The sequence below is a fragment of the Schistocerca serialis genome, chromosome 12 (assembly GCF_023864345.2).
Source record: "Schistocerca serialis cubense isolate TAMUIC-IGC-003099 chromosome 12, iqSchSeri2.2, whole genome shotgun sequence".
In the NCBI taxonomy this organism is placed as follows: domain Eukaryota; kingdom Metazoa; phylum Arthropoda; class Insecta; order Orthoptera; family Acrididae; genus Schistocerca; species Schistocerca serialis.
This window is the reverse complement of record NC_064649.1, coordinates 134148446-134163757: the sequence shown is the minus strand read 5'-3', so window position 1 is coordinate 134163757 and position 15312 is coordinate 134148446. Positions and strand designations below refer to the sequence as shown.

The following is a 15312-nucleotide window of genomic DNA, read 5'->3' as shown; positions in this document are numbered from 1 at the left end:
GCTGCTTTCTTTGATAATGATCAACAAGAACCAAATAATAGACTGTGTATGATAGAATATGTTCTGAACGAGAGTTTGGCGAAAATCTTTGCAGACGCCTCTTTAGTATATTACATTCTGCACAGAAATTAGTCATCTTAGATTTAAAAATCTAGTCAGCTGCCCTGCTTCATTTCTGACTGTATCACTTTTAGGCATAAGAATAATACGAATATAAACATGACATGATATGTATATTGTTTCGCGTTTGCTGTTGTCTCACTCTAGTTTCGTAGTTTATTAGGTAGACAGGATTTAAATGAGATAGCAGCAAACACGAAAGAATACATGGCAAAATGTTTATATTCGTATTATTTTTATGGTGAAGAGAATATTGCATGTGATTCACAATTCATAAAAGTTCCTCTTAACAACCGCGTCTTCCCACAGGTAGGAAAAAATTCAGAAGGTAGAGTTGGCCATATTGACAAACATCCCAAACGGTCTTGCCAGTCGGTTTTTCGTAGTACATCAAAATGCCACTACATTCAAAGATGAACAATACGGAATTTGTATTTACTTCGTTGGATAATGTATGAAAATGTAGTGATTGAAACTCGGGGTGAAGAAAAAAAGCTCTTCTTCCACCCTTTTTTTTTTTTTAATTTATTTACTGACGCAGAGGTCTTGGTGCCAGTATTTATGTTTGTGCCTGCAAAGCATGGCTGTGTAGTGCTACATATATTCGACGGCAGAAGTTAGTTGTGGCGGCACCTACCAACATTTTTCAGAACTTCCACTTACTTTGCACTCGATTCTAAGCCACAGGCGGTTTTTTGGCTTACAAAAACCGGAAAAAAAGTGCGGCTTAGATTCGAGTAAATGCGGTATATTCAGTTTAGTTACGGTTACTATCCTTGTAAGTCAAATGGCTATAGCCTGCTTCATTGTAGCACACTGGTACAATTTTGTCAGTTGCTGTTGTCATACTCCACCTTATGGTCTATCCACCTCTGCAGCTACATGTATACTCAGCAATGCATTGCACATTGCACAGCAAAGGACGCACTGTATCAATATTATAGCCTTTCTGTCCTATTCCATTCATATATTGGGTGAGAGAAAGACTGCCTACATCCCTCTGCACATGCCCCAATCTCTCTCATCTTATTCTCAGTATCACTACACAAAATGCATGACGGAGAGAGCATAATGGTAGCATAGGCCTCTTCAAACACAAGTACTCTAAATCTGCCAAAAGAGAGTTACACAACAACAATATTGTCATACCTCAGAGGGTTTCCATTTAACTCCCCCCAGAATTTGTTACACTTTCTTACAGAATGTGTCAATCTGTTAGGTTCCTTGTAGGGCATCTACAAATTTCTTTGATGTCCGTTCCCATCCCTGCTTGATAAGGACTCCAAGCACTGGAACAACATTCCAGAATTCGTCATCTACTGATTCACACGCAATTTCCTTTATAGACGTATCACACTTTCCCAGAGTGCTTCCAACAAATCTACATCTTCCTTTCACTCTCTGTAATACTCATTATAAGTGATCATCCCACTTAGATCACTTTTTACTAATACATCTACATCTACACAACTAGTGTGCTGTTTACACTTAAGTGCTCAGCAGAGGATTCCAGTGAACCAGTTTCACTCTAATTCTCCACCGTTAGAATTTCACACAGCAAGTGTGAAAAATGAAGATTCCAATATCTGTGCAAGAGCTCTGAATTCTCTTATTTTGTTATTATCATCATTTCTCCCCATGTAGGTGTGCTTCAATAAAATATTTTCATATTCGGAGAAGAAATTTGGCGATTCAAATTTCACTCCATTAAAAAACGCCTTTGTTTTAACGATTGCCACCACAACTCCATTATCATATCACTGACACTGTCTCCGCTATTTGGCATACACGACAATACAAAACAAGCAGCCATTCTTCTTACTATTTTTCTGTCCTCCATCTATCCTATCTGATGCAGATCCCATAGGGCACAACAATTTTCTAGCAGAGGATGGACAACTGTGGTGTAGGCAGTCTCTTTAGTACACCTGTTGCATCTTCCAAGTGTTCTGCAAATAATATGCAGTCTTTGTTTTGTCTTCCCTACAAAATTATCCTGTGTGATTATTCCAATTTAAGTTGTTCGTAATTCTAATTAATAGGTATTTAATTCAATTGACAGTCTTCAGATTTGTGCGATTTACCGTGCAACCGAACTTTAATGGATTCATTTTAGTACTCGTGCGGATGACCTCACACTTTCATTATTTAGATTCAATTGCCTCTTTCAACACCACACAGATATTGTGAATAAGTTATTTTGCATTTGGTTTTGATCTTCTAATGACTTTATTAGGCGATAAACAACAACACCGTCTGCAAAGAATCTAACAGGGCTGCTCAGATTGTCTTCTAAATTGTTTATACGGGTTAGGAACACCAGAGGCCTGTAACACTTACCTGGGGAACACCTGCCATCACTTCTGTTTTATCTACGACTTTCCATCAGTTACTACAAACTGTGACCTCTCTGAAAGGAAATCGGAAATCGTGCTGTGCAACTGAGATGATACTCCATAGGTACACAGTTCGGTTAAAACCAGCTTCTGAAGAATAGTGGCAAACCCTTCTAAAAATATGGAATTAATTTGAGATTCCCTCGCTATGTGTCAATAGTGTGTTTTCTTCAAGGTAATTTATAGTGTTCGAACACAGTATAGGTTACAAGATCCTACTGCAAATCGACATCAGTGATACTGGCCTATAATTCATCAGATTACTCCAAAAACCTTTCACGATGTGGCACGCTCCAGAAGTTTGGCACTAATCTCGTAATCATATACTATCTGGTTCACTTACATTGTTATAAGCATTACGTTACATTTATCCACTCATTACACCGAGTTGAAATTTTTGTTAGACATGGAAATCGACCCCTACAGGTTCAGAGACTCACCCTGACTTTGACAGTGAGCATCCTGTCGCGAGCAGAGGGCGCGCCGCCTTGGCGGTCAGGCGTCGCTGCCGCAGAGCCGACCGGCACCAGGCAGAGCTTCCCGCTGAGGGTGGTCGGCTCTTCCCCACTCTGTAGGCAGAGGCATGCGACTGCCCCCGACTCGAGCATCGCCTGTCGGTAGCCGTCGGGGCCGGGCTGCCCCACCACCTGAAATAAAACCTCTGTGAGGGGTGCTGACAATTTTTTTTATCTGTCTCACACTCAGAATAAAAAACTAACTGGAGCAACAGCTAATCTACAACTTGTATACACTGTTCTCAGAGCACTTATGTTAATATACTATTTTGAGAATAAACACCATTAACTTCAACAAGAAAGTGTAAATGAGAGACTTCTCCGGCACACGCGAGAGGTCCCGAAGACTATTTCATTCAGCCTGATAAAAACTGATATATGATGCATCTGAGTAATTTAAAACACAAATAAAGATTCAGGCTATAAGAGAGATGACAAACCAGATGACAACAGTCACGTGGAGAGAGCGTGCATAAATAAAGAGCTGACACATTTGATAGGCAATCTTCACCGTGACAAGTAATTTTCTCTGATGTTCTGAAGTGACAAATGTATTCCTGAGGTAGAGAATTACTAGAGGAGGAGCTCCATGTAATTTTTAGCTATCTAGAAGATGAAGGGCCAGGGTCAGGAAAAAGATAGATTTTAGCCCTTGCATTCAAACTCTGTTCAGAGTAACACTTTGGTGGAATGAGAGGCTTTTTCTTGTGGGGGAGACCATTTTGCACATCTTCACGATTGAACGGAATGGACAGTGTCTTGAAAGGAGGATATAAGATGAACATCAACAAAAGCAAAACGAGGGTAATGGAATGTAGTCGATTTAAGTCGGGTGATGATGAGGGAATAAGATTAGGAAATGAGACACTTAAAGTAGTAAAGGAGTTTTGCTATTTAGGGAGTAAAATAACTGATGATGGTCGAAGTAGAAAGGATATAAAATGTAGACTGGCAATGGCAAGGAAAACATTTCTGAAGAAGAGAAATTTGTTAACATCGAGTATAGATTTAAGTGTCAGGAAGTCGTTTCTGAAAGTATTTGTATGGGGTGTAGCCACGTATGGAAGTGAAACATGGACGACAAATAGTTTAGACAAGAAGAGAATAGGAGATTTTGAAATGTGGTGCTACAGAAGAATGCTGAAGATTAGATGGGTAGATCACATAACTAATGAGGAGGTATTGAATAGGATTGGGGAGAAGTTTGTGGCACAACTTGACTAGAAGAAGGGATCGGTTGGTAGGACATGTTCTGAGGCATCAAGGGATCACCAATTTAGCATTGGAGGGCAGCGTGGTGGGTAAAAATCGTAGAGGGAGGCCGAGAGATGAATACACTAAGCAGATTCAGAAGGATGTAGGTTGCAGCAGGTACTGGGAGATGAAGAAGCTTGCACAGGATAAAATAGCATGGAAAGCTGCATCAAACCAGTCTCAGGACTGAAGACGACGACAACAACAACAGGATGACCTGCTTAAAGCTCTATGGGGTTGCGCCTGCTATTTGCCTGACACAGTACAAGCAATACTACAGTCATCCTCAACACGATAAAACAGGGAGAAGCGAGCTTCGGAGCCACGCTATGAAGCGGTTCCTGTCACGACCAGACAGCTACAGTTTATCAGAAGACTGGCATACGTATCAGCAGCCATCTCCGTTGCAACACGTTCTGGACATCACTACTCCGACACTAGACACGATCGCCAAAGACGTGAATGGAATTCGAACGCACGTGACAGTGATGCACACGAGGATCACAATCACAGCCGTAACCTGAGCTCATTTCCAGACCTGCGGTCAGTCTGTGCAGTGCACTGATAGTACCAATGCACCGACAAGCTCCGTACGTATTTCTTCGTCTAAGTCTCTCTCACGGTCATCGACTAGGTCGGTATCTCTTCTCGGTCGGTTTGCTATAGATACTGTACGTATTTTTCTTTAAAGACTGGATGTACTCTCCGTATTATATACTTCTGTAATTCACAAATCTACTTTCCGACCTGCAACAAATGCAACTGATACTCTAATTTACCCTATTTTTAGTCTGTTACTGTCAATAAGCATTGTTCCTTTTAAAAAGGTTTGTTTGCAAAAAGAAATACACTTTCTAAGTATTATTACAATCTGTTTATTAGCTAACAATATGAGACCCAGACCACAAATCCAGTGAAAACCACACATCAATAGCACTTCTCACTTCCACAATATTTGCAGTGCAAGTTTCAGACGATTCACTCTGTATAGCACACACGCACTTGCATGCACGTGTGCACTGATAATGACGATGTAAAGTTAGAATCCAGCTGTAATGCAGATACTACCTGAAAAAGAGCCTGAGGTTACTGAAACACAGTGTTACAGGTTGTCCAATAAGAGGAATATACGACAGAGCCACACCTTATAAGTTTGATGTAAATCCACCAAATGACTGAGATATAAACCTCAGAAACATAAACTGGGAATCTTAATACACTGAATATGAGAGGCTGGACCAATTTGTTTTTTCAGTTGATATCTGATAGCGTATACCATGTTCAAGAATCACAAGAGGAGAAGGTATACTTGGAAAATGCCGGGAGAAACGCGAAGATTTCAATTAGATTACATCATGGTCAGACAGAGATTCCAAAATCAGATACTGGATTGTAAGGCGTACCCAGGAGCAGATATAGACTCAGATCACAATATAGTAGTGATGAAGAGTAGGCTGAAGTTCAAGACATTAGTCAGGAAGAATCAATACGCAAAGAAGTGGGATATGGAAGTACTAAGGAATGATGAGATACGTTTGAAGTTCTCTAACGCTACAGATACAGCAATAAGGAATAGCGCAGTAGGCAGTACAGTTGAAGAGGAATGGACATCTCTAAAAATGACCACCGCAGAAGTTGGGAAGGACAACATAGGTACAAAGAAGGTAGCTGCGAAGAAACGATGGGTAATAGAAGAAATACTTCAGTTGATTGATGAAAGGAGGAAATACAAACATGTTCCGGGAAAATCAGGAATACAGAAATACAAGTCACTGAGGAATGAAATAAATAGGAAGTGCAGGGAAGCTAAGACGAAATGGCTGCAGGAAAAATGTGAAGACATTGAAAAAGATATGATTGTCGGAAGGACAGACTCAGCATACAGGAAAGCCAAAACAACCTTTGGTGACATTAAAAGCAACGGTGGTAACATTAAGAGTGCAACGAGAATTCCACTGTTAAATGCAGAGGAGAGAGCAGGTAGGTGGAAAGAATACATTGAAAGCCTCTATGAGGGTGAAGATTTGTCTGATGTGATAGAAGAAAAAACAGGAGTCGATTTAGAAGAGATAGGGGATCCAGTATTAGAATCGGAATTTAAAAGAGCTTTGGAGGACTTACTGTCAAATAGGGCAGAAGCGATAGATAACATTCCATCAGAATTTCTAAAATCATTGGGGGAAGTTGCAACAAAACGACTATTCACGTTGGCGTGTAGAATATATGAGTCTGGCGATATACCATCCGACTTTCGGAAAAGCATCATCCACACAATTCCGAAGACGGCAAGAGCTGACAAGTGCGAGAATTATCGCACAATCAGCTTAACAGCTCATGCATCGAAGCTGCTTACAAGAATAATATACAGAAGAATGGAAAAGAAAATTGAGAATGCGCTAGGTGACAATCAGTTTGGCTTTAGGAAAAGTAAAGGGACGAGAAAGGCAATTCTGACGTTACGGCTAATAATGGAAGCAAGGCTAAAGAAAAATCAAGACACTTTCATAGGATTTGTCGACCTGGAAAAAGCGTTCGACAATATAAAATGGTGCAAGCTGTTCAAGATTCTGAAAAAAATAGGGGTAAGCTATAGGGAGAGACGGGTCATATACAATATGTACAACAACCAAGAGGGAATAATAAGAGTGGACGATCAAGAACGAAGTGCTCGTATCAAGAAGGGTGTAAGACAAGGCTGTAGCCTTTCGCCCCTACTCTTCAATCTGTACATCGAGGAAGCAATGATGGAAATAAAAGAAAGGTTCAGGAGTGGAATTAAAATACAAGGTGAAATGATATCAGTGATAAGATTCACTGATGACATTGCTATCCTGAGTGAAAGTGAAGAAGAATTAAATGATCTGCTGAACGGAACGAACAGTCTAATGAGTACACAGTATGGTTTGAGAGTAAATCGGAGAAAGACGAAGGTAATGAGAAGTAGTAGAAAAGAGAACAGCGAGAAACTTAACATCAGGATTGATGGTCACGAAGTCAATGAAGTTAAGGAATTCTGCTACCTAGGCAGTAAAATAACCAATGACGGACGGAGCAAGGAGGACACCAAAAGCAGACTAGCTATGGCAAAAAAGACATTTCTGGCCAAGAGAAGTCCACTAATATCAAATACCGGCCTTAATTTGAGGAAGAAATTTCTGAGGATGTACGTCTGGAGTACAACATTGTATGGTAGTGAAACATGGACTGTGGGAAAACTGGAACAGAAGAGAATTGAAGCATTTGAGATGTGGTGCTATAGACTAATGTTGAAAATTAGGTGGACTGATAAGGTAAGGAATGAGGAGGTTCTACGCAGAATCGAAGAGGAAAGGAATATGTGGAAAATACTGATAAGGAGAAGGGACAGGATGATAGGACATCTGCTAAGACATGAGGGAAGGACTTCCATGGTACTAGAGGGAGCTGTAGAGGGCAAAAACTGTAGAGGAAGACAGAGATTGGAATACGTCAAGCAAATAATTGAGGACGTAGGTTGCAAGTGCTACTCTGAGATGAAGAGGTTAGCACAGGAAAGGAATTCTTGGCGAGCCGCATCAAACCAGTCAGTAGACTGACGACCAAAAAAAAAAATCTGTAATGGTCACAATCACACCTGATCTGAAATGGATGATGAACACTTTAGACAAGAAAAGAATAGAAAGTTTTCAAATGCGGTGCGACAGAAGAATGCTGGAAATTAGATTATTAATTTAAATAACTAATGATAAGTTACTGCTTCAAATGGGAGATAAAAGAAATTTCTGGCGCAACTTGATTAAAAGAAGGGATCAACTGATAGGATAGTCTTTGATGGATCAAGAAATAGTTTGTTTGGTGAAGGGAGGAAATTTAGTGCAAAATTTGTAGAGGAAGACGAAGTCTCGAATATAATGAGAAGGCTCAATGTTATACAGGTTGCAGCAGTGAGGTAGAGATGAAGAGGTTTGCACAGAACAGGCTAGTGTGGAGAGGTGTATCAAACCAGCCTTCATTCTGATGGCAACAACAGCAACAGCAGCAGCAGCAGCAGCAGCAGCAGCAACAACAACAACAACAACAACAACAACAACAACATGTGTACGATAGCATTACGCACCTGGAATGGGCCGTCCTCCAACATGAGCGTGACGGTCAGCCCCGTGTCGTTGCGCACCATGAAGGGCGGCGTCTGCTCCTGGCGTGGTGGCAGCTGGCCTGACACTGCCGACTGGAACGCCTTCCCCAGGTTGCTGAACACCTCCAGGCACGTCTTGCTCACAGTCAGCTCCAGGTTATCCTGAAACACGATTCTGTCGAATGCTCCACACTGAGACTGACTGCAGATACTTTATGAAGGTGTAATCAAGTGCTTCGTGCTGAACGCTCTTTGCCCACTACAACTTCAATCTCCATAGGGTAAACATTTGTTCTGATGTAATTCAACTTTCAACTACAACATAAAACTGCTTATAATCACCAGTCTTTCTTCATACGAGATTTTTCATTTATATTTACTCTATCAAGAGTTTTAATGTGATCCACAAAATTGGTTCAAATGGCTCCGAGCACTATGGGACTTAACTTATGAGGCCATCAGTCCCCTAGAACTTGGAACTACGTAAACCTAACTAACCTAAGGACATCACACACATCCATGCCCGAGGCAGGGTTCAAACCTGCGACCGTAGCGGTCGTGCAGCTCCGGCCTGTAGCGCCTAGAACCACTCGGCCACCCCAGCCGGCTCATGTGATCCACGTTTTTAATTTTGGTCCCCTAGTTAGGTGTTACGTCCACTATTACTAACATCTATTTCAGGTCAGAATCATCGCTCTTCACAGGGATGACAGATTTTTTTTTTTCTTTTTTGATAATTTTAGAAAGCTTTTTGAAGCAACTAAGGTATCTCAGACCAAGTCTAAGGTCAAAATACCTCGACTCATGTAACTAATCTCATCAGAATTATTCTTAATTACTATTAATTAACTAGCGCATTTACAGATTGCAAAATAGTTGACTTGACAAATCCAGATTGAAATTTGCAGTTCTGTAATCAAACACCCGTATTGGATATCTATATTACTGTATAAAGACAATACAATGTTTAACGTTGTTACCAGAAATATCAAAAAACACACACACACACACACACACACACACACACACACACACACACACACACACACACGAACTATAAAAATAAAGGGGAAGCACTGCCAGCAAAAATCTCGAAAAGCTCTCAACTGATTCACTTCAAATTTTTCCACAATACTTTCATGAACATTAACATGGACCTAGGCTACTATACTGTTTAAAAAACCAATGTACAAGTTCCCTGTCAAAACCGAATGTGATTTAAAAAATTCTGTGCTGTGAAAATGTGTGATTTCATTTCTTTTTTTGCAGTTTCTTTTAATTACAATATCAGGGCATTTACACCACAGAACAGGTTGTTTCTCCCAAATACAGAGGATTCCAAGGGGAATGGTCAAGATTCAGGGATATGACACAAGCATTCAAACCAAAAAAGTGTCCTAGCCGTGGGCTCTGAATTGCATACCTTAACAGCTATGAGCACTTTTTCATCTTCATTACTGTAAAACACATCTCTTCTATTGAAAACCGTGCAGAGCCCATGTTTACCAGACTAATTTGCTTCAAATGATTGACCGTTTCTCCTAGGACATGCTGTATATTCTTTTTCCTTATGAGTCATGTAATGTGAATGGTCACATATATCGAAATGTGTGTATTGGTAAATGTTAAAGCATCAAGGCTTACTTTTTTAAAAATTAAAAAAAAAAATTTTCTTTGTGTTAGGCTGATGTTTTTAGTGCTGGTATGAATAGACATATTGAAGCAAGTATGAATTTTAGATAGAACCATATACTTTTTATAGCTGCATTTGATAGCTCTTGAGAAGACAATTACAGTGATATAGAGTTTGTTAATGTTGACGCTGAGTGTGTGAGCATGGTGGCCATAAACAACATTAACAGTGTAAAACACTGCCAACCAGAGTCCTGACGCTACCGTGTGTCAGAATGTCAACACATCTGCCTGTTTACTCGGCTGCACTGCAGGCTGCTCATTCTGCTTCAACATATGTTGCGTTCAGACATGTACACCAATGAGGAGAAGCTGGATATACTACCTTCATATGGTGAATGTAAAAGACAAGCTGTAAAAACAAGGCTATCTATCCAGATCACCAATATCCGACGTGCTAGGTAATTGCACGAATTATTAAGATGCTATTGCGGACAGGTTGCTTGAACATCAAAAAGAGGACAAGAAAGAAGAATGCAAGTGATACAGAACATGAAGAAGCTGTTCTGGTTATGATGCTAATGAATTTACACAGTGGTACAAGACATATTTCCAAGGAATGTGGAATCCACATTGACAGACATTCCGTCCCTATCATCCATCACTACAACACTTACTTGATGACCATGACTTCCAACAATGTACAGTATTTTGTCAGTTTGCCCTACAGCAACTGGGAGAAGACCCTATGTTTATCCATTGTGTGCTCTTTACTGATGAAGCAATGTTTCCTGACCACGTTAATATAAATTTGCACAACATGCACTACTGGACAGCCGAAAATCCACACTGGTTTCATCAAAGCAACATCAATGGCCGTGAAACATAATTGAATGGTGAAGCATCATAAGAAATTACATTGTGGGATCTTATTTCATCTCAGGCATTCTCAATGGACATTTGTATGCACAGTTTCTGACGAACATTTTGCTGGTTCTTCTACAGGAGGTACCACTGTATATTCGACAGTGTATGCGGCTACAACATGATGGTTGTCCAGCACACTCAGGCCTGTTGCAATGCAAATACTGAATATGAACATTTCTGGACATTAGGCAGGACAAAATTCTGTTAGCAAATGGCCTGCAAGGTCCCTCGATTTGACTACTCCTGATTTCTTTCTTTGGGGAGCACTCAAGGATACAGTCTATGATGAAGCCCCTAAATATGCCACACGATATGTATCATCAAATCGCCAGTGCATGCTCTACCATATCATCTACTGTAATTACATCTATTCGTCATTCTCTTGAACAGTGATTGCAAATGTGCCTTTCAGTCCATGGTAAACAGTTTGAACATATGCTTAAATAAAGGATAAAGATATTATTTTGGAAAACAAAGTTTATGTTATGTGATTTGGGTGGTTACCAAATCATTGTTAGTAAATTGTTTATTTCATTTGTGTGTGTATGAATTGCGTTGCAATGTCAAATAACAGTGTGTATTGAACGTAGCTTGTAACACTGTTGTGTCGCGCTTACGTTCTGCACGGATTAACATTCCATTCAGAAAAATACTTATTTTCAGGACAGGTGGACACCATTGAACGTTTAATAAAATATTTAGTTCAAAGAATGTACCCCAAATGACATAATTTAGAGCAGTGTAGGTAGAAACAGTTGCCCGCCAGCATGTATTTTACCTCTAAGGAGCACACAGCCACTACAGGAAAAAGATATGTCAGATCTTCCTCCTAACATCTGGATATTTTATACAGTAGTTGCTTTTTGTAGCATAGGAGACCTCTTTATTTCTTGAAGAATAACCAGCTGACTTCCTTGTTTCAGCTCACCTAAATCTGGGAGGGTACACAAATGAGAAATAGCCTTCTTAAGCCCTTTGTGATACAATAGATTCTAGCCCATGTCGTATTTCCATATACAGTATTCATAGGTTAACCTGCATCTACGTCATAAGTTGGTTCAAGAGAAAATAAAGCTTTATTCTCTTAGCGTTAGGTAGGCCTGCGCTACACAACTACGCAGCCTGGTCCGATTCACCTGCTTGGCAATGTTCGCACCGCAAATGCCATTTCAGGCCACCATGCTCTCACATTTTAGGGCATTTCTCAAATTCTTTTGCAGCAGGTTTCAACGTCTACATTAACAGACGCTATATCACTGTAATTTTCTTATCTAGAGCTATCAAATGCAGTTATAAAAAATATACGGTTTACATTAAAAATAGTACTTATCAATATCCCAGTCAATATTAATGCTAAAAACTTTTACCCAAACAAAACATACATGCCCCTCCACACTCTAACATTCGCCGAAAACCCCGTTTCAATATGTGTAACCTTTCATGAAATAAAAAGGGAGTTACATCTTATGTGACTCAACCTATATATACTTTTAAACAAAAATCATATACACAACACTGTACTATTTTGTTTCCTTCTTCACAATGGGTTTTAACAGGAAAGAGGAAAATTGTATGTATGGATTACTAGCTTATAAATAGAATACTACTATGGAATCTGAACTGTTTGAAATGTTGTAATCCTACCCATTCGTAGATTAAAACTATGTGAAATGCAGTCACTGAAGCTACTATCCTGAAAGATCCAACAGCTGGGTAAATTTCTGATTGGGATTACAGTAGTCATAAAATTTTTTATATTTTACTACTTGTTTGAGTTGTCCCTCAGGCAACATATGACAGAACTGGTGCCATTTGTCATAGACATCTCTCTTCTAGGGATGGCAAAGACAAGGCATTTAATTAGTTGTCTTCCCACATTCCATAAGGAAATGGAACAGAAAGTGATCATAATACATGATACATTGGGGAGTACCCTCTCTCATGGCGCTCACAATGGTTCTAAGAGTACAATTACTGTGGATGAACAAAACAATATGGGACAGCTGCCTTCTTTTTCTTTAGGGGGTGGGGCAAAATGGAGATATTGAGCTGACATCTCCCTAGCAGACTTTGCAATCCACAGGCAGACAGCCAAGGCTGCAGCCTGTAAAATTCAACATGTCTGAACAGAAAATTGCTTAGGTAATACAACACAAGTCACAATCCCAGTACAAAGGAGCACTGTGTTATCTCTACATCTCACAAAGCAGTGCCTGTTTACAACAAAACCTGGCAGAGCAAGTGTAAATACTGTCTGCTCCTGCCTAACAAGAGCCCTCTTTGACTATTGTCTACATTGAGAACTATTCTACACCAGCCGCTGACCCGCTGTTGGTTATCCGGCCCCATCTACAACTAGCTGATGCCTCCACAAGGTAGCTGTCTACAAGCTGCATCTACACCTGATGCTGCCAGCGCGTGAACAGGCACCTTCCAGCTAGGGCATCCTCCACAGGGTGTATATACGGACAAAGAAAAAAAAAAAAAATTTCCCAGAATTCTCCCGACTACCCCGGTTAAAAAATATACTTTTTCCCCAGGCAAAAATACACTTTTTCCGTGCTAAGTGACAGTAGGTTTCCCGTAGATTTTCCCTCAGAACTGTAAAACTTATCAACAATCCTTTGAATGGATAACATTTTATTCACTGGCGTAGAACTTCCCAGCACTTTAGTGAAAAAGGGAGAGAAGTTTCGGAAAGACCTTTGATGAAAAAAAAAAAAGGAAAGAAAGTAATTTTGGAAAGACCTTTGATGCATAGCAACACACACACTGCATATTCTCATATTACAAAAATATAAATTCGAATTCCGCCAAACACAACACATCAGTTTCCATAGCGTTGAAATCAAGATTGCGATGCCCTTCTGTAAGCCAATCGTATCTCGTGCCACATGATGTTGCCAGCCAATGACAGCAGGTATTCAGAACATAGCACACATGTTGTAGTCAGCCAATAGCAAGATCACTGTTAAGCAGCGTGAACACACATAGAGAAAACATTAATGGTTTACAATAATGTACACAGTGTAGCTACATGAGAAGCTAAGCTTACACATGTAATATTGATCTTTTTTTTTGTGTGTGTTATACCTTGAGATACATCACGCACATGTGCCAGTAAATTTAAAATAATGACATAAATGCCTGGTCTTCTGGGCTCGAAACTATTCTAAGTGGCTGGTCCTCAAAGTGTTAAGTTTTAAACAAGAGTCAAATGCTCTGCGATTCAAGAAATTCATCCCACATTCTCACACAAACCTAATTCGTCTTGCTAAAAGGAAATTTACTTTCAAAGTAACACTTTTCAAACCACCATTCACAGTACTTTCCTGAGACTGTTAGAAATAGATTCATTTTAGCAGTAGCCAGAGAGCACCAGAAAATAGGCATTACTGTGCGTGCCCAGCTGCGGTGATTTTGGAAGCCCGCGTGTTCATATGTATAATGCATTAAGAGATCTTACACTATGCCATAAAAGAAACAGGACATCAGATAATACTCCAAGAGCATTGGAATTTCTTAAACTATACTAAAATTCCTAATTCGTCATGAAGTGCACATTGGCTTGTCCAGATTCACAATGAAGTAGGCCCCATCTGATATTAAGCTTTTCAGCATGGTTTTTGGGATGTAAATTTTCTTGGAGCACCAGTACTATACTATCTCATGTTTGGTTCTTTATTATGGCATGTTGTTGTTGTGGTCTTCAGTCCTGAGACTGGTTTGATGCAGCTCTCCATGCTACTCTATCCTGTGCAAGCTTCTTCATCTCCCAGTACCTACTGCAACCTACATCCTTCTGAATCTGCTTAGTGTACTCATCTGTTTGTCTCCCTCTATGATTTTTACCCTCCACGCTGCCCTCCAGTACTAAATTGGTGATCCCTTGATGCCTCAGAACATGTCCTACCAACTGGTCCCTTCTTCTAGTCAAGTTGTGCCACAAACTCTTCTTCTCCCCAATTCTATTCAATACCTCCTCATTAGTTATGTGACCTACCCATCTAATCTTCAGCATTCTTCTGTAGCACCACATTTCGAAAGCTTCTATGCTCTTCCTGTCTAAACTATTTATCGTCCACGTTTCACTTCCATACATGGCTACACTCCATACAAGTACTTTCAGAAACGACTTCCTGACACTTAAATCTATACTTGATGTTAACAAATTTCTCTTCTTCAGAAACGCTTTCCTTGCCATTGCCAGTCTACATTTTATATCCTCGCTACTCCGACCATCATCAGTTATTTTGCTCCCCAAATAGCAAAACTCCTTTACTACTTTAATATTTACATAATGCCATTGAAATCAAGTGTGTTACGTTCAGCTGCATGTTGTGACATAGGGTTT

The 15312-nt window shown here is 40.0% G+C and overlaps 1 protein-coding gene across 1 annotated transcript in view; it reads right to left on the bottom strand.

The window, feature by feature from the left end:
• Positions 1-15312, bottom strand: part of LOC126428046 (intermembrane lipid transfer protein Vps13) — a 487343-nt gene that overhangs the window by 188968 nt on the left and 283063 nt on the right. Inside the window, exons 36-37 of the mRNA XM_050089923.1 lie at positions 8382-8561; positions 2957-3163 (exon numbers count right to left, since the gene is read on the bottom strand). Of these exons, the coding sequence (XP_049945880.1) occupies positions 2957-3163; positions 8382-8561 (387 nt within the window). The remainder of the gene's footprint in view (positions 1-2956; positions 3164-8381; positions 8562-15312) is intronic.